The 27,567-nt window shown below is 47.2% G+C and overlaps 1 protein-coding gene across 7 annotated transcripts in view; it reads right to left on the minus strand.

Annotated features, from left to right (window-relative positions):
* LOC139573661 (regulating synaptic membrane exocytosis protein 2-like) overlaps positions 1 to 27,567 on the minus strand; it is a 213,728-nt gene that overhangs the window by 165,412 nt on the left and 20,749 nt on the right. For 6 of the 7 annotated variants that reach the window (XM_071397362.1, XM_071397363.1, XM_071397367.1 and 3 more), the window contains exons 3-4: positions 6,108 to 6,339; positions 4,507 to 4,518 (exon numbers count right to left, since the gene is read on the minus strand). In XM_071397362.1, the coding sequence (XP_071253463.1) occupies positions 4,507 to 4,518; positions 6,108 to 6,339 (244 nt within the window). Of the gene's footprint in view, positions 1 to 693; positions 1,252 to 4,506; positions 4,519 to 6,107; positions 6,340 to 27,567 lie in introns of those variants that run through there. The other variant, XM_071397366.1, reaches the window with a different exon arrangement.

Below are 27,567 nucleotides of genomic sequence, written 5' to 3' on the forward strand. Positions count from 1 at the left end.
AAGAAGAGCCGACTCTCACATGCTCAAACACTGTCTGGCACGTGGTGCATTACATTTTAATGAGGTTCTAAATTTAGTGTGCCGGGCGCGCGGTAATAGTAATAGACTTGATGCATAAATGTATGCCCCTTTATTTTTACCGAAGTTCAGAAAGACTTGAGAGAGAAAGATGAGAGCGGCTTGAGAAATGGAGAGACTGGATACACACAGAGAGATGGCAGATGTCTTTCACAGACCCCCCAAAACCCTGTGACATTATTTACAAAGCCAAAGTCTATTTTTGGTCTTACTTAAGCATTTGGCATGCAAAGTCGGCTTATCAAAGCGCTGTTCACTGTTTCACATACATTTTAGAAAATACCATATATATTCAGAATTTCAGAGAACATGATATAATGAGAACTTTCAACGAAAATGAGCACTACATAGCCGAAAAAAATCCATATAAACGTGTTCAGACAACCAGACAATAACAAGGTGTTTATAACATGTAGGCATTCATAATAGCCTATAATTCATTCATCATTGGTCATATTATCATCTACATTAAAATACTCTGACTACTTATGAAAACAGTGCACAACAGTCTATAGCCTACATGTGCATTGTAAATGCAGTATCCAAACGGCTGATTGTGAGCCCAGCGTATTGAATGACTTGCAGCCAAGACAATCCATTTTACATTTAGCTTACCCATGGTAATGACGGGAAGCATCGTGTCCGTGCAGGAAAAACAACGTATGTAATCCTAATTTGGTGGAAATGTTACGGGGCAGTGTGCAGTAAAATCAGGAGGAGACAGACTGAGGCGCCGACCTTCAACACCGTTCAGCACCGCGGACAGTACCTAGTCGGACAACAGGCAGGCAGCTAGCTCTGCTCAATGTAGCCCGCGTGAAGGTTACGCGATGCTAATAATGTATGTGATTTGTCCAGGCTGCAAATAATACCACCCAGTCAGACAGTCTTATGTTCCAACCATAATTATTTTCTAAACAGATTATTTACAGAAAATAACAAAATACGTGTCTGCCACGATGTCAAATAGAAAACGATACAGCCCCTTCATAAATGCAGTAAATGATTCCAATTTGAAACGCGGCACACAAAAAATAAGCATATAGAAGCAGCTTCGTGGGAGGAAAGATGTGCACGAGTGAGCAAGAAAGCGTGCAATCATGTTTTTACCGCCGCTGTATTAGGCCTACTAGTTAAGTCTTCATTACTAATAGATGCGGGTGTGAGTCTCCCGCTACCGAGGTTTATTCGAGCTCATTATACATGCAGCGCGTCCCCCCGTGGTGCTGGGCGGCCCAACTGTGCTCAAAGAATTCAATGTGTGCGGTTACACGCCCGTGACGCTCAGGAACTCACCAAGCTAATTCTGATGCGCCACAACAACGTGTTCTTCTAAATTCACTGGAATATTAGGCTATTTTTACTTTGATGAGTCCAGAAAGATTAAATAAGTGTGAGTTCTGTTCGTTTGCAGCAGAGTGAATGAAAGCTGCGAGCCAAGAGCACCACAGCACATGTGATGTCCTCAAAAGTCCCTTTAATCACGAATGACTTGGTCTCAGGAGACTGTTGATTCCTGAGGCATTTTTTAGCAACATCAGAGGAATTGAAATGTTGAACAGTCCTACTATAAGGACTGGGGAGGGAGAAGGATTCTGGGGGTTAAAAAACTGTACATAGTGCACAGTATGTCTTTCAAAGGATCCATCTATATCTCCAAAATCCTTCCTGGTGTAAGTTTTGTCTACTGTGTAGCAGCTGAGCAGAGCCACTGACCTGTGGTTACACATAAAGGCCCTCAGTACTGTCTTATCAGACTGGATGTCATTCACCTCTTTACTGTAGGCTAATATCAAGCAAAGATATATAACAAAATATCATATTTTATTGTCATAACCATGAGTCTGATAGGCTATACTAGACTAAATAAGAAAATAAATCATCCCGGGGCTCAGTCTAATGTAGCTCAAATCCATCTCAAACCTTCCCTCCTGCTTCTTCTCCTGCCTCTCTGTGAAACTCTCAGCAGCAAGTCTGTCCTATCGTATTCCAGTGTCCAACAGCTCTGTTAGAGGCCCCAGACACTGAGGCGTGTAAATATTGATGCCGTTTCACAGAACAAGAGATCTCTCATCACGGCTGCCACTGGTTGTGGGAAGGAAAGAGAATACTGATGGAAAAAGAACAGATTTCACCACCACCACAAGCACCTCTTTGACTGACACACAAGCTTTCAGACGTGACAAACTACTGCAGGTGGTTGGGCTGACCAAAACATCCCCAACTGAGCTATATAGTCTTAGTTAATGAACTTGCAATAACATAACATCTATTCTTATTATGAGACTCTGAAAAGTGTTCTGTGTGTGTCTGTGTGCACGCGGCGTGTGTGTGTAAACATGAAAGGGCTTTACTGTGTCCAACATGTGTTGGGCTCTGGTCAAAAGTAGTTCACTATATAGGGAACAGGGTGCCATTTGAGACATCCTTTAGGTCCATGGGCCCTGCCCTCAGAGGCCAAGCAGTCGGGCCCCCAGTGACATCACCCTCCTTGGGTTGAAAAACTATCTGGTCACCCAGCCCTGTCTGGGAACCAAACCCCTGGATCAGCTGGCCCTGAGGGCTCCGTGAGGGCTTGGAGCCCTGCAATTAGATACAGGGGAGGCAGTGTCTGTGTAAACAATGTCCCTCTGGCTGAGACAGCAGCACATTTACTGAACGTATGTACACCTCCACCTCCACCTCCACCATCTCCATTCCTCTACTGTACCTCCTCCACCTCCACCCCCACCATCTCCATCTCCATTCCTCTACTGTACCTCCTCCACCCCCACCATCTCCATCTCCATTCCTCTACTGTACACCTCCACCTCCACCCCCACCATCCATCCATCTCCATCTCCATCCCTCTACTGTACCTCCTCCACCCCCACCATCTCCATCTCCATCCCTCTACTGTACCTCCTCCACCTCCACCCCCACCATCTCCATCTCCATTCCTCTACTGTACCTCCTCCACCCCCACCATCTCCATCTCCATTCCTCTACTGTACCTCCTCCACCTCCACCATCTCCATCTCCATTCCTCTACTGTACCTCCTCCACCCCCACCATCTCCATCTCCATTCCTCTACTGTACCTCCTCCACCCCCACCATCTCCATCTCCATTCCTCTACTGTACCTCCTCCACCTCCACCCCCACCATCTCCATCTCCATTCCTCTACTGTACCTCCTCCACCTCCACCCCCACCATCTCCATCTCCATTCCTCTACTGTACCTCCTCCACCTCCACCCCCACCATCTCCATCTCCATTCCTCTACTGTACCTCCTCCACCTCCACCCCCACCATCTCCATCTCCATTCCTCTACTGTACCTCCTCCATCTCCACCCCCACCATCTCCATCTCCATTCCTCTACTGTACCTCCTCCACCTCCACCCCCACCATCTCCATCTCCATTCCTCTACTGTACCTCCTCCACCTCCACCCCCACCATCTCCATCTCCATTCCTTTACTGTACCTCCTCCACCTCCACCATCTCCATCTCCATTCCTCTACTGTACCTCCTCCACCTCCATCTCCATTCCTCTACTGTACCTCCTCCACCTCCACCCCCACCATCTCCATCTCCATTCCTCTACTGTACCTCCTCCACCTCCACCCCCACCATCTCCATCTCCATTCCTCTACTGTACCTCCTCCACCTCCACCCCCACCATCTCCATCTCCATTCCTCTACTGTACCTCCTCCACCTCCTCCCCCACCATCTCCATCTCCATTCCTCTACTGTACCTCCTCCACCTCCAGACCAGTAATAACAACTGTTTTCCTTTCAAATACTTTAGCTGCATGTGCCATTTGGGATGCAACCAATGTATTTTCATGGCCAAGAAGACAGATAGCTACAATACCAGGCTAACAGTGGGCAGGGCAGCAGTGGGCCTATCCTCCTATCCTTTGATCTGATCCCAGGGCAGATCTGCCAACACTCCCGCTACTCATCACACTGTCCCAACCCTACTGCTGCTGCTGCCTCCTGCCAGCCCCGAGCCACTACTCAACACCATCTGTAGGCTACAACTCTGGAGGAAACCCATCCTCCACCCATAATCCGTCAACAACAAAGACAGACAGGCAGCCTTGGCAGCCAACAGACGGAAGGTCCAGTGGAGCTGGACTCTCAGCTCAGTCATAGCTGTTAAGGGGAAACTTTGACAGGGATGTGTTACAAACTTTGCATTGAAAATGGAACAAAGATACCGAAACATATTTTCTGACATATACATTATATGTTCCATTTTGGTCTGGCCTTCAACATGATATGATTGACTCACAGATGTGATTGGTCAAAAATCATGTATTCAGGGTACTGTATGTGTATATTACAGTCTGCGAAGCATCTTATGGGGGCGAAGGAGTGATGCTTCTATTTAGACTTTTCTTAGTCGAGATGCGCAAAAGGTTGGAAAAGGATTTGCTAACCACTTTGTCCTCCTGTTGCAATTCCATGAGAGCAGGAATGCAGCAGGCAGAGATAGAGGGAGTGGAAGACAGGGACAAAGAGAGAGAGAGAGGAGGAAAGGAACGGGGAGAAAGATTGTGAGTGACATTAGTACACTTTGACACATCGCATTCCGACAGTGAGGGTATTGGACGGCACCAAGCATAAACACTCAGTCACATAATAATATGTAAAGGCTTACTCTGTAGGAGGATTTCACAACAAGGTTAGTTAGTTAGACAGTGGAGCAGCATGGTAATACACAGCAGCCATGAGATTTAGGGCTGTCGTGAGACGCCAGGGGAGAAGCTCCCCCCAGTGGTAAAGAAAGAGATTTACATTTGACATATTTAGAAGACCCTCTTATCCAGAGCAACTGCGGTTAAGTGCCTTGCTCAAGGGCACATCGACTCTGGGATTTAAACCAGCAGCCTTTCGACTACTGGCCCAACACATTTGTATTTTTTTTATTTATTTTTTTTCACCACTTTTTTCTCCCCAATTTCATGGTATCCAATTGGTAGTAGTTAGTCTTGTCTCATCGCTGCAACTCCCGTACGGACTCGGGAGAGGCGAAGGTCGAGAGCCATGCGTCCTCTGAAACACAACCCAACCAAGCCGCACTGCTTCTTGACACAATGCCCATCCAACCCGGAAGCCAGCCGCACCAATGTGTCGGAGGAAACACCGTACATCTGGCTACCGTGTCAGCGTGCACTGCGCCCAGCCCGCCACAGGAGTCGCCAGTGCGCGATGAGACAAGGATATCCCTGCCGGCCAAACCCTCCCTAATCCGGATGACGCTGGGCCAATTGTGCGCCGCCCCATGGGCCTCCGGGTCGCGGCCGGCTGCAACAGAGCCTGGGCTCGAACCCAGAATCTCTAGTGGCACAGCTGGCACAGCTAGCACTGCGATATAGTGCCTTAGACCACTGCGCCACTCGGGAGGCCCTGCCCAACACTTTTAACCACTAGGCTACCTGACGCCAAGCTAAAAACAAGACCTGAAGAAATCACTGCATCTAGAATCATCCCTCACCACATTCACAGTCATGCAGAGAATATGAATGGGAGAAACATTGGTAGGAGTTGGTATATGGTATAGATCGTCAGTAGGGATGTGTTGTGAGCTGCACCACTGTCTGTATCTGGCTTGAGGCCCAGTTTCTGATTTCACACTAATGTTTCATAACCCAGTGGAGGATTTGATTTGAGACAGAAATGGATGTACTAGTCAGGCTATTTTTGGGACCCAAGAGAGAGAGTAGCAGCAAAAAACCACTCTCTCACGACAGCTGGACTGGACTGGCCTGCATGTGACTGCATAAAACGAATTGTATCGACAAATTACTTCCACCTTCTCACTGTAATCTTACAAGAGGACAATCACTACAAAAAAATGTCCAGGTATGCGTGTGTGTGTGTGTGTGTGTGTGTGTGTGTGTGTGTGTGTGTGTGTGTGTGTGTGTGTGTGTGTGTGTGTGTGTGTGTGTGTGTGCGTGCGTGCGTGCGTGCGTGCGTGCGTGCGTGCGTGCGTTTATAGACACAGACAAACAGAGGTAGCTAAGCTCAACCTCCTCACCTTATTTGACCGCAGAGACACACGTCCTCCGCACCGAGCACAGAATTTCGTTTGGCAATATGAACAGAGGTGGCCGCAGCCGTCAGCGAATTTGGTTTTGTGGCAAATCCCGCAGGTAGGAGAGTCATTGGGGTTCTTCTGGGGTTCTCCTGTCGTTCCCGTCTGCGGGGTCGTATCGTCCCCCATCTTCTTCACCTGGTCCTTGTAGCTCTCAAACTGCTGGTGCAACTTCCTACATGGAAGGAAGCAAGAGAGGAGCACAGTTAGGAAAAGATCAGTTCAGAACAGAAACTTTGTCCTAAATGGCTCCCTAGTCCCTAGTTCCGTTAAAGTGCACTACTTTCGCCAGAGTATAACAATGCACTTCAGGGGATAGGAAGTCATTTCAGATGTCTTTGTGCTGTAGCTAACTGCAGGATGTTGTGTGAAGTCCATTAGTGTTGGTAGACAGCAAAGCGACGTATGCAGCTCTGATTCCTTTCTAAGAGAAATGTAGGGAACACTTTCTATGAGGAACATGCTTTATAATGGCCTTGATTATATACACTTATAGAAAGTGTAACCAAAAGGTTTTGTCAACCAAATAACCTACAGTTTGTTACACACAACTGTCAGAGAAATGTTTGTATGTTCTGCATTGCATATTGTTGTACTGTCACTATAGTTCTCCATTCACATAGAGCTGCACCCATCTTTACTGAAACAAGGCGGGCCAGGTAGGAAGGTATAGAGTTTGCATCACAAGTTTAAGAGCCTAACTTAATTCCACTTACTCAGGTTCCCGGCGTTTAATGAATCATTTGTACCTGTGTTTCTATTTCAGGGCGGGTCCCGAGACGTAAGCTAATACAGCCCTCCAAATGTCAATGCCCACACTTCAGTGGAAAGAACACATCAAATCTGTTTCACACAGCAACAACATCATGACTGGGTAGCCGACACTACAGCATCCATCCAACCATCGGGCTAACAGTGCCCTTAGACAGCGCAGAGGAATCAGACTATTGTGTAGGCCTCCATGTGGTTTACTGAAACAACGGCACCCTTCAAAAGTCTTTGTATGCGTCCCAAATGGCACCCTATTCCCTACACAGTGCACTACTTTTGACTAGTGCCCTGTGGGAAAAGGGTGCCAAATAAAGAAAAGGGGGTCATTTGGAAGGAAGCTTTTAGCTCAACATTCTCTTTTAATCTGCACCGCCTGCTCAAAACACCAGATGTACATTCAGTGTCATCTTGTCCTATACTCTCCCAATGCACCCACACATGACAGGTCCAACCGGACCTGAGGACCCTGAAACGCTACCTCACACAGACAGACCAGCATGCATTTTGTATGACACATGTCAATCGGGTGTATCCTTAGAAACTAAAACCCTGGCTGACTTCATAATATGGCGATTAGAATTGGTTTCGTCTCCACATCTTCCCCTGCAACATTCATTAGTCACGTGAATTATTAACCAGAGCTATCATTTTTACCGTCCGTATGCATGGCTTGGTGTCGCGTAGGTGATAAACACGCTGCCTTTTCTTTCCCACAAACAGGCCTTTTATTTAGATCCCAAATGTAATTGGCATGTGACTCAATGTGGCTGGGCCTTGTCTGATGACTATCACCCTGCTGAACACTAGATAGAGACGGAACCCTGGATGGCACCTCTCTGTGTCACACTGCCAAGCTGCTGTACCCACTCTGTATGAACAACACTGGGCTACTACTGTCACTATATACTGAACACAGATTAGACCTGGGACGTGGTGGTGTGGTGTTGTTTAACACACAGACAGACACACACACACACACACACAGACACCAGAACAAGTCTACAGATAGAAGACTTGTTAATGGTATGTGCATATTGGGTAGCAGTGTCTGCTGTTTAGGGCAGGGGTTCTCAAAATGGGGTCCGCAGTACTGCAGGGGGTCCGACGCCAGACACACAACAACAAAAAAATACTTCTAACCACAGATTACATTTGGGCCAAGGGATTCGTGGAATAAGTTCAGAAGGTGTACTACAATACAATAAAATAAAATGTAACATAATTCATCTACAACTTGTGCTCTTAACCCTGGGTCACATGGGCTTGGGAGGCTCACAGGGATTTTGGTATCCACAGTGCCCCACCAATTAAAATGTTTTCAACTTAATACTATATGTATTATGTTCTTGTATTCTGCAAAAAAAATGTTTTTACCTAAATGCACTGTACTTTAAAACTAGAATCTTTAGTTGCTACATTCATTTTTGGTATGGAATACCATGATATACCCATTGAGTCTTGAAGAATATAACTTGTAAATGCCTCATGAGTTTAGTTCAACTGTCTTAGCCCATCAGAACACAAAATAGCTTGTAAATGTAAACAAACACTGTATAGCCTCAGAACATTAGTAAAACTATCATTTTGATATCATGGATGGTCAGTCCTTGCATCCATAGCTCTGTCTATGAATTTGAGAGTGGTTACATTTCTCCTGGCCCATCTCTCAGCTTTTTACTAAAACAGAGGCGGAATGCCCACTTTGTTATTGTTTCAATTAAGGACTCTAGCTTTACGCTTTAAAATTGCTACGTTTTCTCTCTGCCTCATGGCAAAATGTGTAGAATTGCAGGATATTAGCTTAGATGCTGTAACAACAAAACATCTCTCTGTTCCATGACAAAATGTCTAAAACTGCAAGAAATTAGCTTGAAAACTGCAACTTTTTGGTCTCCGATGCCAAGAGGTGGGTCTTTAAAATGTTTCTTCCCACGGCCCGAGACTTGGATTATCCGGCCATGCACTACCGAAGTCATAGTAAAACTCCTTGCTATTTTTATCTCACTCGAATTATGAGGGGGTCCCTGATGAATTTGTTATCACAAAAGGGGTTACTGACCACAAAAGGTTTGAGAACCCCTGGTTTAGTGGGCATATAGAGCCTTCTAGATTCACTAGAGAGAGTCACTAGAGAGCTGCCATTCAAGATGCAACTCTCTCTAAACCAGGAAGAGGGTTAGGAAGAGGAGAGAGGTAGGAAGAGAGGGAGAAGGAGAAAGAGAGGGAAAGGAGGGGTAGGTAGAGGAGATGGCCAGGGAAAAGATGGAGAGGAATAGAGTGAGAGAGAGGAGGAGAGAAATAGAGGAGAGAGAAATAGAGGAGGAGAGAGTTGGAGGAGACGGGTATTGAGAGGTTCAGGCAGCTGGTGGATGGCTCCCGTTCCTAATCCATCTCCCTCTCGGTCAAACCTGGTCAAACGCGCATGACACAGCTGACATGTAATCATATGCTGCTCATTGTATCAGATCTGGCTGTCTATCCGACCCTTCTTACCTCTGAACCACACCAACATAAACAGGCTGAAACATAAACAGGCTGAAACATGAGCCCTGCCCTGGCCTCTACTGTATACTGTATGACAGAGTTAACATAGTATCCCTACCAGGACCCAGCCAAGACCGGAAACTCAATACATGTCTGCCTGTTGGCCTTAAGTATGAACTCAGGAGGTTATTTTATCAAGACATGCCTTTTAAATGTTTAAAGTTGTGTTCCTTGTGGATGTCAGACTGGGTGACATAACATTGATGTCACCATCTGATGTCATGTTTCTGTGATATAGCACAGTCACGGTGCAGTCAGATGCATTTATTCAACCACAATGTAATATTGATATAATCTGTTACTATTTTGGCACTATTACAGTTTTAAAATGTAAATGGCTGTCACTTAATCCAAAAATATATTGTGCATTTTATAGATGCAATTTCTTGTATTCTTCACCATAGTAAAATAATCCTAAAGAATATGGGCATTTTCCTGAAGAAAAATTGTGTGCTTGCTCCAGCTGTCCAAAAGTATCATTCGAAAGTAGACTTGACTCTTGGCCATATGCAGCGCGTCCATAAGGTTAATCCTAAAGTAAATTGAATTAATTGCCAAAATTATATAGCCTAATTAGACTAATCCTGTCTATACAAAAATACATCAAATCATTACTACACCAAAAAGCTTCTTAAAAAATAATAAAAACCTGTGGATTGTTTAAATCGCATAGCCGGAAGGGTCCTCAATTTGGGAAGCGTGCACGGCAAATACCGAATAGATGATTGTTGAATTGCGAATGTCAACGAAAGAGGCCCAGCCAGGTGTAACAGTATAAATTTAGCACGTCCCCTGGCCCCGACCTCGGGCGCGAACCAGGGACCCTCTGCACACATTAACAACTGACACCCACGAAGCGTCGTTACCCATCGCTCCACAAAGGCCGCGGCTCTTACAGAGCAAGTTCTAGGTACTTCTAGGTTTCAGAGCAAGTGACGTAACTGATTGAAACGCTAGTAGCGCGTACCCGCTAACTAGCTAGCCATTTCACATCCGTTACACAGGCATATCGCAATATTTAAAAATACAATATTGTGAAAACATCGGTGGAAAAGCACATGGCTATTGGTGTATGGAGAACACCATGAAAAGACTAATCTGCCTGTTATCAAAATTCTCAATTTATTTGAGCGAACAGTAACTTATTTTAGCGGAGCATCGGCCGTATCCCCAGTGAGTGTGCATATTCACTGTCTTTATCATTGGGTCAGTTTTTGGACAATCATTTCCTCTTCCATATTGTCATTCTGGCTCCTCTTTTCGTAGGCCTATTAGATAGTTGCAGACAACGTCGTTTTTATTAATCTGTTTGTCAGTCAGCAGAGTTTAAACTACCCTGTAATTTTTGTCGTGATAAAAGACTCAGCTATGTATGTGCGAGCCTCAAGCTCTACAGTACATTGAAGGCTCTTGACTCTGTATCATGCAGCCCTTCGTTTTGTCACCAATCAGAGATGTCTATCTAACTCTCCATTGTGATCCGTCGGGTGGACATCTCTAGCAACACGCAGGCTCCAACACTGGTACGTTCTAATTTATAAGGTCATTTTAGGAAAACTGCCATTTTATCTATCCTCTCTTCTAGCTTGAAATAAAAACACATACAAGCTCAGATCTCAATCTGGTTTCAGGCTAAGAGTCACGGACATTTGAACTGAGCATGGAAAAAGTCCTTTCATTACTCAGCCTCCTTGTCTTGGAATTCCCTCCAAGACAACATAAAACTACAGGACCTGGTGTCCCTGGAGGAGGAACAAGTTGTTGAGACATGTCATGGTTTCTAGTTGTCACCCCAACAGTCTGTTTGCTGTTGTATTTGTGCTGTTGCCAGTGTCTTCTGTCTGTGTTGTCCGTTTTGGCATGCAACGTTTTTTTGTCCGAGCTCAGGAGGCTTTTTGCCTCTTGCCAGGCCGTCGTTGTAAATAAGAATTTGTTCTTATTGACTTGCCTGGTTAGATAAAGGTTAAATAAAACAATTAAATACATCTCCAGTCGTATAAAGTGTAGTAGAATTGCATGAAATGTGTTTATAAAAGCCCATATATTTCCCAAACAGTGATTGAGTTATATTATTAGCATAAATCATGACTATCCAATCTACTCATCACATTGGGAATAGCAGACTATCTTACATAAGTCTGCAAAAGTGGTGATGCATGGAATGCTTTAATATAAAGGAGAATTTTTATGGTGAAAATGAGCTTCCCCAAACTTGAGACTCACGTGCCGCCTATGCTCTTGGCAGTATCTGACAGGTCAGAGGTCAAACATGTTGTACAGACCACACTAGTCAGCCATACTGTATGTTTAGGCCTACTACAGTAACTGTCTGGTTCAGGGGCGGACAGTGCACATCTTACTTACGTCTCAGGCTCAGACACAGGCTCAGGCTCCTTCTCATTTTGGGACTTTTGCTGCGGTTGCAGAACGTTATTTACCAGCTCAGTGATCCCACTAAAGGGACTAAACCACCTGTTCAAATAAGTAAGCAAACAACGTGACTGTACACCACACCACAGAAAGATGAAGAATCAACACATTGTCTGGGCTGGCTGAGACAAGGGAATCCCCCATTAAAGCACACACACCTAGCAAGGCTTACACAAAGTCAGAGTGGCGGTACTGTACGGAAGCCTAGCAGGGACATTCACTGTGATCACAGCAGACCAAGAAAGAGGGACAGTCAACCACATCCACAACAACAGAGAAAGAGGAGGAGAGGAAGTATAAAAGCAGGAAAGAAGTTACAGCCAATGGAAATGGGAATTGCATTGAATGGTCAGCCAATAGTTAGGAAGGTGGTAGTAGAGTAGTAGTATAACGTTTTCATATAGATCAGATAGTTGCTGTGTTTCGAGGTAGATTTGGACATAATGCAGAACAGAAGGTAGCTGAATAGAAGCATCCAGTTCACACATGGATGAGGAAGTAAGGAGCCTAAAGGTGAAGCTCTCTTACAAGCCAATCAGAATGCAAATGACACACCAGGGCGAGCCAATATCAGGGGAGAAGGGGCGGGGCCCACTGAGACAGGAAGCTACATTGACCAACAGGAAGAAGTGTCGAAGCCTAGAGCACTCTGGGTAATGTGTTACTTACTGTGCCGGCTGAGGCTTTTGTTCTTCTTTGACCCTAAAAAGATAAGCGTGGACAGCTCAGTGCTCAGTGCATACACAACACCAAGACATGGAGAACACACACAAACAACACCAAGACATGGAGAACACACACCAAACAACACCAAGACATGGAGAACACACACAAACAACACCAAGACATGGAGAACACACACAAACAACACCAAGACATGGAGAACACACACCAAACAACACCAAGACATGGAGAACACACACAAACAACACCAAGACATGGAGAACACACACAAACAACACCAAGACATGGAGAACACACACAAAACAACACCAAGACATGGAGAACACACACAAAACAACACCAAGACATGGAGAACACACACAAACAACACCAAGACATGGAGAACACACACAAAACAACACCAAGACATGGAGAACACACACAAACAACACCAAGACATGGAGAACACACACAAAACAACACCAAGACATGGAGAACACACACAAAACAACACCAAGACATGGAGAACACACACAAAACAACACCAAGACATGGAGAACACACACAAAACAACACCAAGACATGGAGAACACACACAAACAACACCAAGACATGGAGAACACACAAACAACACCAAGACATGGAGAACACACACAAAACAACACCAAGACATGGAGAACACACACAAACAACACCAAGACATGGAGAACACACACAAAACAACACAAATAAATACATACATAGACATAAACAATGACGAGGATGAACACAATTACTGTATATTTTAATAGCTTTAAAGCATACAGTATAATCAAGATATCAGTGATGATGATGATGAACATAATTACTGTATATTGTAATAGCTTTAAGGCATATGATCAAGATATCAGTGATGATGATGAACATAATTACTGTATATTGTAATAGCTTTAAGGCATATGATCAAGATATCAGTGATGATGATGATGATGAACATAATTACTGTATATTGTAATAGCTTTAAGGCATATGATCAAGATATCAGTGATGATGATGATGATGATGATGAACATAATTACTGTATATTGTAATAGCTTTAAGGCATATGATCAAGATATCAGTGATGATGATGATGATGATGATGATGATGAACATAATTACTGTATATTGTAATAGCTTTAAGGCATATAATCAAGATATCAGTGATGATGATGATGAACATAATTACTGTATATTGTAATAGCTTTAAGGCATATGATCAAGATATCAGTGATGATGATGATGATGATGATGAACATAATTACTGTATATTGTAATAGCTTTAAGGCATATGATCAAGATATCAGTGATGATGATGACAAAAAACACAACAATAAAAATCACAACGTTTTAAAATGACAGTAAAAACATAAATAAGAATGATTCACAGGAACGAAATAATAAAATATTGTGCTGTCATGATGTTTGTGCTGTCATGTCACACCTGAATTGATTGAATAAGACTCTGGAACTCTAGCTGAGGGTCTCACTACTTCCAGACTTCCAAACCATTCACCAATCATTTCTAAACACATTTACAGCAGCAGACACATCTTGTTAGAAAAAGTCCTCTTTAGTGCAGAGCCTGTGGTCTAGTGGTAATGCTCCAGGGTCCAGTCACATACAGGTATATGCCTCTCTTCCCTGGAAACCAGGGTTTAATCCCTGGATCCACTCTTCCTCATGACACTAGTAATCCACACATCACCCCTCACAATAAAGAGGTCAGGTGAGAAGGTATAGACAGCAGTCAAAAGGGTGACAACCAGGCTCATGTCCATAGACTGTATGCCAAACAGGATGTCTACAGACAGTCTAAGACCAGTCTCACACACACAGTCTGTCTGTCGCCACGTCTATAGATTTTATATCTTCATATCTGTCTCTTTTTCTAGTTTTGACCCTCTTTGTTTCACACATTATAAGCAGTAGCCTCCAGGTTTGACTGTCTTTGACTGAGGTTACACTGCTCTCTAGTGGACAGAAGTGTGGATTCCTCTGCTAAACGTAAGAGGGGAAGAGATATACACAGAACAGCAATAATGATACATGTCCAATGTAGCTGTTGAGTTGGAGCTGAGGTTGACTTGGAGTTCTGACATCATAGGTGGCACAGCCCACTCCCCAGCCCCAGTCCTATACCACAGCCCCATACCCCAACCCCAGTACTATACCCCAACCCCAGTACTATACCCCAGCCCCAGTAATATACGCCAGCCCTATGCCCCAGCACTATACCCCAGCCCCAGTACTATACGCCAGCCCTATACCCCAGCCCCAGTACTATACCCCAGCCCCAGTACTATACGCCAGCCCTATACCCCAGCCCCAGTACTATACACCAGTACTATATGCCAGCCCTATACCCCAGCCCCAGTACTATACACCAGCCCCAGTACTATACACCAGTATTATATGCCAGCCCTATACCCCAACCCCCGTACTATACGCCAGCCCTATATCCCAGCCCTATACCCCAACCCCAGCCCTATACACAAGCCCCAGTACTATACCCCAACCACAGTACTATACCTCAGTACTATATGCCAGCACTATACCCCAGCCCCAGTACTATACCCCAGCCCTATATCCCAACCCCAGTACTATACGCCAGCCCTATACCCCAACCCCAGCCCTATACGCTAGCCGCAGTACTATACCCCAACCCCAGTACTATACCTCAGTACTATACCCCAACCCCAGCCCTATACACCAGCCTCAGTACTATACCTCAACCCCAGTACTATATCTCAGTACTATATGCCAGCCCTATACCCCAACCCCAGTACTATACCCCAGCCCCAGTACTATACGCCAGCCCCAGTACTATACGCCAGCCCCAGTACTATATGCCAGCCCCAGGACTATATGCCAGCCCCAGTACTATACCCCCAACCCCAGCCCTATACCCCAGTACTATACCCCAGCACTATACCCCAGCCCCAGTACAAAACCCCAGCACTCTACGCCAGCCCCAGTACTATACGTCAGCCCCAGTACTATACCCCAGCCCCAGTATTATACCCCAAACCCATCCCCAGCCCTTTACCCCAACCCCAGTACAATACCCCAGCCCCAGTACTATACCCCAGCCCCAGTACTATACGCCAGCCCCAGCACAATACCCCAACCCCAATACTATACGCCAGCCCCAGTACTATACCCCAGCCCCAGTACTATACGCCAGCCCCAGTACTATACGCCAGCCCCAGTACTATACGCCAGCCCCAGTACTATACGCCAGCCCCAGTACTATACCCAGGCCCCAGCACTATACCCCAGCCCCAGTACTATACCCCAGCCCCAGTACTATATGCCAGCCACAGTACTATACGCCAGCACCAGTACTATACGCCAGCCCCAGTACTATACGCCAGCCACAGTACTATACGCCAGCCCCAGTACTATACGCCAGCCCCAGCACTATACCCAGGCCCCAATACTATACCCCAACCCCAGTATTATACGCCAGCCCCAGTACTATACGCCAGCCCCAGCACTATACCCAGGTCCCAATACTATACCCCAGCCCCAGTACTATACGCCAGCCCCAGTACTATACGCCAGCCCCACACTATACCCAGGCCCCAATACTATACCCCAACCCCAGTACTATACGCCAGCCCCAGTACTATACGCCAGCCCCACACTATACCCAGGCCCCAATACTATACCCCAACCCCAGTACTATACGCCAGCCCCAGTACTATACGCCAGCCCCAGCACAATACCCCAACCCCAGCACTATACCCCAGCCCCAGTACTATACGCCAGCCCCAGTACTATACCCCAGCCCCAGTACTATACGCCAGCCCCAGCACTATACCCAGGCCCCAATACTATACCCCAACCCCAGTACTATACGCCAGCCCCAGTACTATACGCCAGCCCCAGCACTATACCCAGGCCCCAATACTATACCCCAGCCCCAGTACTATACGCCAGCCCCAGTACTATACGCCAGCCCCAGCACAATACCCCAACCCCAGCACTATACCCAGGCCCCAGCACTATACCCCAGCCCCAGTACTATACGCCAGCCCCAGTACTATACCCCAGCCCCAGTACTATACGCCAGCCCCAGCACTATACCCAGGCCCCAATACTATACCCCAGCCCCAGTACTATACGTCAGCCCCAGCACAATACCCCAACCCCAGTACTATACCCCAGCCCCAGTACTATACCCCAGCCCCAGTACTATACCCCAGCCCCAGCACTATACCCCAGCCCCAGTACTATACGCCAGCCCCAGCACAATACCCCAACCCCAGTACTATACCCCAACTCCAGTACTATACCCCAACTACAGTACGATACCCCAACTCCAGTACGATACCCTAGCCCCAACACTATACACCAAACCCAGCCCTATACCCCAACCCCAGCCCCAGTACTATACGCCAGCCCCAGTATTATACCCCAACCCCAGTACAATAGCCCATCCCTATACCCCAGCCCCAGTGCAATACCCCAGCACTATACGTCAGCCCCAGCACTATACCCCAGCCCCAGCACTATACCTTAGCCCCAGTACTATACCCCAGCCCCAGCACTATACCCCAGCCCCAGCACTATACCCCAGCCCCAGTACTATACGCCAGCCCCAGTATTATACCCCAAACCTCAGTACAATAGCCCATCCCTATACCCCAGCCCCAGTGCAATACCCCAGCACTATACGCCAGCCCCAGCACTATACCCCAGCCCCAGCACTATACCTCAGCCCCAGTACTATACCCCAGCCCCAGCACTATACCCCAGCCCCAGCACTATATGCCAGCCCCAGTATTATACCCCAACCCCAGTACAATAGCCCATCCCTATACCCCAGCCCCAGTGCATCCACCAGGGATAAAATGATTAATAACCCTGACTTCAGTCTTGTATGAAATCTGGACTGTTCCAGTGTGTAAATACAGTAAATTTAGATACAATTCAGTCTATGACTGCGAGGTAAAAATAAAAGCTAATACTACTGTGACCCTGTGCAGCTCTTTGGATGTGCAGCTCTACGGCACAGTGTCAACCCTCTCTAGATTGTGCAGCTCTATGGCACAGTGTCAACCCTCTCTAGATTGTGCAGCTCTATGGCACAGGATCAATTCTCTCTCGATTTTAAGCTCTATGGCATGGTGTCAACCCTCTCTAGATTGTGCAGCTCTATAGCACAGTGTCAACCCTTTGTAGAATTTAAACTCTATTACATGGTATCAATCCTCTCTAGATTTTAAGCTCTATTGCACGGTGTCAAGCCTCTCTAGATTGTAAGCTCTATGGCATCGGTGTCAACCCACTCTAGATTGTGCATCTCTATGGCATGGTGTCAACCCTATCTAGATTGTAAGCTCTATGGCATAGTGTCAACCCACTCTAGATTGTAAGCTCTATGGCATGGTGTCAACCCACTCTAGATTGTAAGCTCTATGGCATGGTGTCAACCCACTCTAGATTGTGCATCTCTATGGCATGGTGTCAACCCTCTCTAGGTTGTGCAGCTCTACGTTATGACGTGGGCCAGTCTTACATCATGGAACCGAAGGATGAAGGGTCTGTGAGCCCTGGGCCAGGCCCACTGTTCACACCACAGGATGTTACCATGACCACCTGCTCCTACTTCACACCTTCTGTAGCTGGACAGAACCAACTCTCTCTGCTGTTTTATTCATACATCTTCACGTGCCTTTCCCAAATGACACCCTATTCCCTATATAGTCCACTACTTTTGACGAGGGCCCTAGGGAATAGGATACGTTTTGAGACGCACCCTATATGACCGACTGGGTTCAAACCCAGGTCTCCTCCTGCACATCACAATGCTGTGATAGCCTGCTGAGCCAAATCCTAAGCATCAGCTCTGGGAACTAACTCAGGTTATGTAATGCCGGTCTCGCTCACTCTCTTTCTCCCTCCCTCCCTCCCTCTTTCTCCTTCTCCCCACATTTTCTCCTTTTCTCGCTCCCTCCAGCTCTCTCTTACCCTCCCCCTCCCTTCTTCTCCCCCCTTTCTCCTTCTCTCTCTCCCTCTCCCGCTCAATAACCTGCCTGTTCCTAAGTCAGGTCAGAGTAGGAGAACCACATCGATGTGACATCTATACAACGAGCCCTGAATCATCACATTCTCACCATGCAGCCGGTCAGGAGAACAAGCGCTGCATCCCAAATGGAACCCTATTCCCTATATAGTGCACTATGTTTGACCAGGGCCCACAGGATTCCATTTTGGACGCAGATAAGGTTTCCCACATGTCATAGGTGCCTGGGCAGGCAGGTCCAACAGCAGCCAAAACCCTTCTAATTGTTTCTGATGGGCTGAATAAGCACAGTCTGCCTATCCTCTTTGTCAGTCACAGGCTGACGTGACGTAGCTAGAAGAGATACAGTACACAGTCATGAGTCATAGAACCACAGTCTGCTTATCCTCTCTGTCAGTCACAGGCTGATGTGACATAGCTAGAAGAGATACATTACAGTCATGAGTCAATGTCACTTACTGACATCCAAGTGTTAAGGACACCAAAAATATCTAGTAGTTTATACAAATAGAGACTATTTGTAACATTTTGGTCTGAACACATTTGGATTATAGCTGAGAAAACAAACACACTGTTGATGTAAGGTTTCAGGAGTAAATACCTATTTGACATATTTTACACTGACGTTACATGTGACAGTAATAACTTCCTTTGAGATGGTTGTTGTGTTATGGTTGGCACGGATACATGACGCAGAGTACATGGTGTCCATCTGTCAGTAGCATCCATCCCTACCTGCTTTTCACACAACAGACAGCCTGACAACACATACACGCTAGTCCCACGGATGGAATCATGTAACAGGGGCGTCAGGTAGCCTAGCGGTTAAGAGTGTTGGGCCAGTAACCGAAAGGCTTCCCTGTTTGAATACCTGAGCCAACCAAATGAAACATCTGTTGATGTGCCCTTGAGCAAGGCACTTAACCCTAATTGCTCCTGTAAGTGGTTCTGGATAAGACGGTCTGCTAAATGAATCAAATGTAACAGAGATAGTTACACTGTTAAGAGAAACCTAAACAACTAAGCCACACTCCAACTCTTACATTTCCCTCTGGGATTTCAGAGGAGACACTTTGAGAGGAGAAAACTCTTTACTTCATACATTACATTATACTGAGCAGACCGGGCACAGATCTCTCTGTTACATTGCACTGAGCTTCTCCACACTGACTCCACTCAGGGAATAAATGCTTCCCAATTATCCTGTCTGCCTCCTTCGCTCCCTCCCATCCGCCTCCCTCCCTCCCCTGCCTCCCTACACCTCCCTCGTATGCCGCCCTCCAGTGCCTCCCTTCGTTCCCTGCCTCGCCTCCCCTCCCTATGCCGACCTCTTTCCCCTGCCTAAATATGTCTGGGGTGCCCCAACCAGTCAATCTAGCATGTGTTAATTCTAAGAAGCTCACTCTTCCTTTCAGAAGTTGGTGCGGAGCGGAGCAGAGGGTGGCGTAGCAGAGAGGACTGTGGGATACGGTCAGATACAGTGGTCCTAAGGGCCAGCATGACTTTTCCCTTCAGCAACAGTGTAGTAGTACCTGGAACACGCTCAACATGGCTTCCAACTGGACATGTTCACAACAGTCTCATGCTACGTCTCAAAGAGCACCCTATTCCCTATGGGCCCTGGTCAAAATCAGTGCCTATACTAGGGTATAGGGTGCCATTTGAGATGCTGTTTCTGTATAGTAGTGTCATGACCAGCCCTAACCACTCAGTCCGTCTTCCCAAGTCTTCCAAATAATTGGATGAAGGGATCATCCTGAGGCTCAGTAGGAAGATACCACATACAGACAATTAACACGTAATACTTATGACTGCCAGGAGCACAAGTCAATGTATATATACAGTATATTAAACCACTCAGCAATACACGACTATAAGCTTGTAGTAGTGTGTACAGTACAGTAATCAAATCATTTTTAGCAGTTGCAGTTTTTAAACCGATGCAGATCTGGTCCCAGATCTGTTTGTGCTCCTGCCAACGCCATTTGTCATTGTCAAGCCATGATAGAAACAGACTGGCACTCAGGCTACAGTGAGTACTGTGACCAGGGCAGAACCACCTCTCTCTACCTGCATGAGTCTGACAGGAACAGGAAGAAGAAGAGCTGTTCTAAAAATGGCAGCTCATTTAAAGACATGCAGCAGATTAAGTCCAGAGACACCTGTTCATTACACCTTTCTTCTTGTGAGGGGAGTTGGTGTGTGTGTATGTGTGTGTGTGTGTGTGTGTGTGTGTGTGTGTGTGTGTGTGTGTGTGTGTGTGTGTGTGTGTGTGTGTGTGTGTGTGTGTGTGTGTGTGTGTGTGTGTGTGTGTGTGTGTGTGTGTGTGTGTGTGTGTGTGTGTGTGTGCTGCTACTTAACACTTTTCTCGCTCCAAGAGGATTATGGGTAGGGGATGAGAGAGAGAGAGAGAGAGAGAGAGCCAGAGAGAGAGCCAGAGAGAGAGAGCCAGAGAGAGAGCTAGTGAGAGTGAGCCAGAGAGAGAGAGAGAGAAAGAGAGAGCTGATAACTTCCTTTTGCACTCCGGGGGTGAATTCCGAATGGCTCCCTATTCCCTATATATTGCACTACTTTTGCCCAAAGCCCAGGCTAGGTTGCAATTTGTGACACAGCCTGGCTCATTCTGCCACGTTGTGATAGGGAGCAGAGCAGGAATCTGGTCATTGCGAGGAGGAGAGAGTTTGTTTGAGTAGCTACATCAGGTCTATATATTTCTATGCATTGAGGGACAAGGTGTGCACCACAGTTATAGTGATAGGATTGTATGTACAGTACTGTACACACTGCAACCCTGGGCTTCCTGACCAGAGTACTGCACTAATAATCACATGTGATTGTCAAAAAGAGTTGGCAGTAGGATTTCTCTGAGCAGTGGGGAACTCACTAATCTGTAGCCGAATATAACTTCAAACTCATCTGTTTGAACAGATTACCTGCCAGGACTCAATTGCGCCTCCTCAAATCGTAGCTCCCCTCCTGAGAGTCAGCTAACTACCCAGCAGCATCCTACACATTCATAACTTCATCATATTCATCTGTATCTACACACTGTTGTGCTCATGCTCTGTGTTACCGCTCTACTAGAGCAGTACATACTGTAGGACGAATATGACATTTTAATAATGAGTTCAAATAAAAGGTACACTAATTTCTACATTGGTGTGTGTGAGTGTTTGGTAGTCAGTGTTGTGTGAACTCTGTACTGTTAGTCTATATCTGCTACAGTATGTCTGTGTATAAGTGTGTGTATGTGCACGCATGTGTGTCTGTGGGGGGTGTGTGTGTGTGTGTGTGTGTGTGTGTGTGTGTGTGTGTGTGTGTGTGTGTGTGTGTGTGTGTGTGTGTGTGTGTGTGTGTGTGTGTGTGTGTGTGTGTGTGTGTGCGCGTGCACTTGCCTGCCTGCCTACATTATACAACCTGACACGGATACATTTCATTGTGTCTTGGATCAGCAATTTCTAGGCAGCTGACGATGTCCCATGTTGATGTTACATGACCACACGCGTATGTGGCACACACACACACACACACACACACGTTTGTTTTACTATCCTTGTGGGAACCAAACAATTGATTTCCATTTAAAAAAATGACTAACCCTACCCTAACCCCTAATCCTTTTTCCTTGTGGGGAGAAATGTCCCCACTTGTCCTAATTTTCCTTGTTTTACTATCCTTGTGAGGACTTCTGCTCCCCACAAGGATAATAAAACAAAAACACGCAAACACAAAACACACACACAAACATCTCCAGTGGGAATAACAGGCCCTGAACCAACTCAACTGTCTGTAGGAATAATGACTTATCATAACCATGTAGGACCACCTTATAATGTCTAATAATGACTAAATAACAGCCATTTTGAGTCAGCATAGAGACAAAACATATTATGAGCCTTCTAATAACATACTTTAAAGATGGAATCTGCGCCACTAGCCGCCCCACCTCCGTTGTTATTGGTTTTGTTGGCGAGCTGAGGACGTTGCACAGCAGGGTAAAAACTATTACAGTTCATATTGTGGTGCAATGATGTCTGAGGAAAAACACTGTTTGTTGTTTGCAGTATCTTCTTTGTTGTTGTAATATCTCAAATGGATGTGGCTGTTTCACAAATAAGGATTCCATTACATTTACATTTTAGTCATTTAACAGACGCTCTTATACAGAGAGACTTACAAGAGCAATTAGGGTTAAGTGCCTTGCTCAAGGCCACGCCGACAGATTTTGCACCCAGTCGGCTCGGGATTCAAACCAGTGACCTTTCGGTTACTGGCCCAACCGCTAAGCTACCTGCATACATGATTATAACCGTTTATAAATGCTCATACATGTTTTTACCCCTTGTTGCTTTATAACCCTTGTTGGTGTGCCTATGGGAGTCTCTCTCTCTCTCTCTCTCTCTCTCTCTCTCTCTCTCTCTCTCTCTCTCTCTCTCTCTCTCTCTCTCTCTCTCTCTCTCTCTCTCTCTCTCTCTCTCTCTCTCTCTCTCTCTCTCTCTCTCTCTCTCTCTCTCTCTCTCTCTCTCTCTCTCTCTCTCTCTCAGTAGCTTATAATAATAGCCTGCATGGCTAACAATAGAGAGGTAATGGATACCCAGGCTATTATTGTGCTGTGCAGGTTGCATCCCAAATGGCACCCTATTCACTATATAGTGCACTACTGTTGACCAGAGCCCTGTGGGAGCCATTTGGGACGTAGCCACAATTACCTGTCTCAATTCATCTCTGGCAAGTACGTCACTATTGGCTTGCTTAACTAAATTGCAAACATATACATGAGTACACACTGGGGACAGCCAGCCAGGCAGGGCTACCTGATACCATGATACCACTGTGACAGCACTTAGACAGATACACACCCATCAGTGGACAGAAATACTGCTGCACAGGCATAATACACACACACACACACACACACACACACACACACACACACACACACACACACACACACACACACACACACACACACACACACACACACACACACACACACACACACACACACACACACACACACACACACACTGCATTAGTACACAGGGTTTAAAACCACCCACACAGGGATAATGTCCATCGACGCTAACAATATTAAATGTAACCCTGCGGCCTCACTGTAACCAAGCTGAACTAAGACAGCCCTGTAATACCCACTGCCTAAATCAATCTGGTAATAACCTTAAAAGGATCTCAGAGCCAATAAATGGGAATATGTCCAACAACACTGAGTCAGCAGTTAACCTTACATTAGCACGTAGAAATGGACAAATGTTAAATTAGCATCGACAGCCTAAAATACATTCCTGCTCCAAACATCTCTCGCCTCACAGGACGGAACTCAAATAGGAGTAGTCTAGGTTGCACTGGGGAATGCTCTATATGCAACACCTTCTGCCATGCAACACCCTCTGCCATACAACACATCCCATCTTAGTGTAGTCATGGTAACGGTGGCAGTATCTCAGTGGGGTGTAGTGATATTAAGGGATTAGTACTAGATCCCTTCACCATCGGACGTCAGTCCAAGAGGTCGGGCCCAGGATAAACGCTTTTTACACACACACAAACGCACACAAACTCACACATACACGCACACTCACACAAACACGCACGCACACACACGGACACAAACATACACACTCACAATATCTAATAATGTGTTGTAGTAGAAACTGTAGACAACAACAACGCCTCTGTATTGCTCCACTCCCCTAAGGCTGTACAGTGTGTGTGTTGTTGTGTGTGTGTACGCGTATGGGTTGTGTTTTTGTGTGTGCTGTGTGTGTGTGTATGCATGTACAAACAGCATGCAGCATGTCCTATTGTAGCTTACATAAGGTCATAAATTCATTAGTGGTGATGTCATAATGACTATTTATCCTCCGTATTTGTGTCAATCACTAGTCCATTATAATCTAGCTAAACACTGTCCGACCACACACACACACACACACATACACACAATACACAGTGAACCCTCATCTTCTCTATGGTGTATTCAATGACAGATATATAGGCCACACCATAGCAATAAGAAGGGTCCCAGCGTGAATGTCAAAAACAAAAACACCCACCTGAGTTGAACTGTCAGAGTCCCAGCACTCTGCACTGGGCAGCTAGCCCACCTGTGTTGAACTGTCAGAGTCCCACCACTCTGCACTGGGCAGCTAGCCCACCTGAGTTGAACTGTCAGAGTCCCACCACTCTGCACCGGGCAGCTAGCCCACCTGAGTTGAACTGTCAGAGTCCCACCACTCTGCACTGGGCAGCTAGCCCACCTGAGTTGAACTGTCAGAGTCCCAGCACTCTGCACTGGGCAGCTAGCCCACCTGAGTTGAACTGTCAGAGTCCCACCACTCTGCACTAGGCAGCTAGCCCACCTGAGTTGAACTGTCAGAGTCCCACCACTCTGCACTGGGCAGCTAGCCCACCTGAGTTGAACTGTCAGAGTCCCACCACTCTGCACTAGGCAGCTAGCCCACCTGAGTTGAACTGTCAGAGTCCCACCACTCTGCACTGGGCAGCTAGCCCACCTGAGTTGAACTGTCAGAGTCCCAGCACTCTGCACTGGGCAATTAGCCCACCTGAGTTGAACTGTCAGAGTCCCACCACTCTGCACTAGGCAGCTAGCCCACCTGTGTTGAACTGTCAGAGTCCCACCACTCTGCACTGGGCAGCTAGCCCACCTGTGTTGAACTGTCAGGAGTCCCACCACTCTGCACTGGGCAGCTAGCCCACCTGTGTTGAACTGTCAGAGTCCCACCACTCTGCACTGGGCAGCTAGCCCACCTGAGTTGAACTGTCAGAGTCCCACCACTCTAGACTAGGCAGCTAGCCCACCTGAGTTGAACTGTCAGAGTCCCAGCACTCTGCACCGGGCAGCTAGCCCACCTGAGTTGAACTGTCAGAGTCCCATCACTCTGCACTGGGCAGCTAGCCCACCTGAGTTGAACTGTCAGAGTCCCAGCACTCTGCACCGGGCAGCTAGCCCACCTGAGTTGAACTGTCAGAGTCCCACCACTCTGCACTGGGCAGCTAGCCCACCTGAGTTGAACTGTCAGAGTCCCAGCACTCTGCACTGGGCAGCTAGCCCACCTGAGTTGAACTGTCAGAGTCCCAGCACTCTGCACTGGGCAGCTAGCCCACCTGAGTTGAACTGTCAGAGACCCACCACTCTGCACTGGGCAGCTAGCCCACCTGAGTTGAACTGTCAGAGTCCCACCACTCTGCACCGGGCAGCTAGCCCACCTGAGTTGAACTGTCAGAGTCCCACCACTCTGCACTGGGCAGCTAGCCCACCTGAGTTGAACTGTCAGAGTCCCAGCACTCTGCACTGGGCAGCTAGCCCACCTGAGTAGAACTGTCAGAGTCCCAGCACTCTGCACCGGGCAGCTAGCCCACCTGAGTTGAACTGTCAGAGTCCCACCACTCTGCACTGGGCAGCTAGCCCACCTGAGTTGAACTGTCAGAGTCCCAGCACTCTGCACTGGGCAGCTAGCCCACCTGAGTTGAACTGTCAGAGTCCCAGCACTCTGCACTGGGCAGCTAGCCCACCTGAGTTGAACTGTCAGAGTCCCACCACTCTGCACTAGGCAGCTAGCCCACCTGAGTTGAACTGTCAGAGTCCCACCACTCTGCACTAGGCAGCTAGCCCACCTGAGTTGAACTGTCAGAGTCCCAACACTCTGCACTGGGAGGCTAGCCCACCTGAGTTGAACTGTCAGAGTCCCACCACTCTGCACTAGGCAGCTAGCCCACCTGTGTTGAACTGTCAGAGTCCCAGCACTCTGCACTGGGCAGCTAGCCCACCTGAGTTGAACTGTCAGAGTCCCACCACTCTGCACTGGGCAGCTAGCCCACCTGAGTTGAACTGTCAGAGTCCCACCACTCTGCACTGGGCAGCTAGCCCACCTGAGTTGAACTGTCAGAGTCCCAGCACTCTGCACTGGGCAATTAGCCCACCTGAGTTGAACTGTCAGAGTCCCACCACTCTGCACTAGGCAGCTAGCCCACCTGAGTTGAACTGTCAGAGTCCCACCACTCTGCACTGGGCAGCTAGCCCACCTGTGTTGAACTGTCAGAGTCCCACCACTCTGCACTGGGCAGCTAGCCCACCTGAGTTGAACTGTCAGAGTCCCACCACTCTGCACTGGGCAGCTAGCCCACCTGAGTTGAACTGTCAGAGTCCCACCACTCTGCACTAGGCAGCTAGCCCACCTGTGTTGAACTGTCAGAGTCCCACCACTCTGCAGTGGGCAGCTAGCCCACCTGAGTTGAACTGTCAGAGTCCCATCACTCTGCACTGGGCAGCTAGCCCACCTGAGTTGAACTGTCAGAGTCCCAGCACTTTGCACCGGGCAGCTAGCCCACCTGAGTTGAACTGTCAGAGTCCCACCACTCTGCACTGGGCAGCTAGCCCACCTGAGTTGAACTGTCAGAGTCCCACCACTCTGCACTAGGCAGCTAGCCCACCTGAGTTGAACTGTCAGAGTCCCAGCACTCTGCACCGAGCAGCTAGCCCACCTGAGTTGAACTGTCAGAGTCCCAGCACTCTGCACTGGGCAGCTAGCCCATCTGTGTTGAACTGCCAGAGTCCCACCACTCTGCACTGGGCAGCTAGCCCACCTGTGTTGAACTGTCAAAGTCCCACCACTCTGCACTGGGCAGCTAGCCCACCTGTGTTGAACTGTCAGAGTCCCACCACTCTGCACTGGGCAGCTAGCCCACCTGTGTTGAACTGTCAGAGTCCCACCACTCTGCACTGGGCAGCTAGCCCACCTGTGTTGAACTGTCAGAGTCCCACCACTCTGCACTGGGCAGCTAGCCCACCTGTGTTGAACTGTCAGAGTCCCACCACTCTGCACTGGGCAGCTAGCCCACCTGAGTTGAACTGTCAGAGTCCCACCACTCTGCACTGGGCAGCTAGCCCACCTGTGTTGAACT

The sequence above is a fragment of the Salvelinus alpinus genome, chromosome 4 (genome assembly GCF_045679555.1).
Source record: "Salvelinus alpinus chromosome 4, SLU_Salpinus.1, whole genome shotgun sequence".
Lineage (NCBI taxonomy): Eukaryota > Metazoa > Chordata > Actinopteri > Salmoniformes > Salmonidae > Salvelinus > Salvelinus alpinus.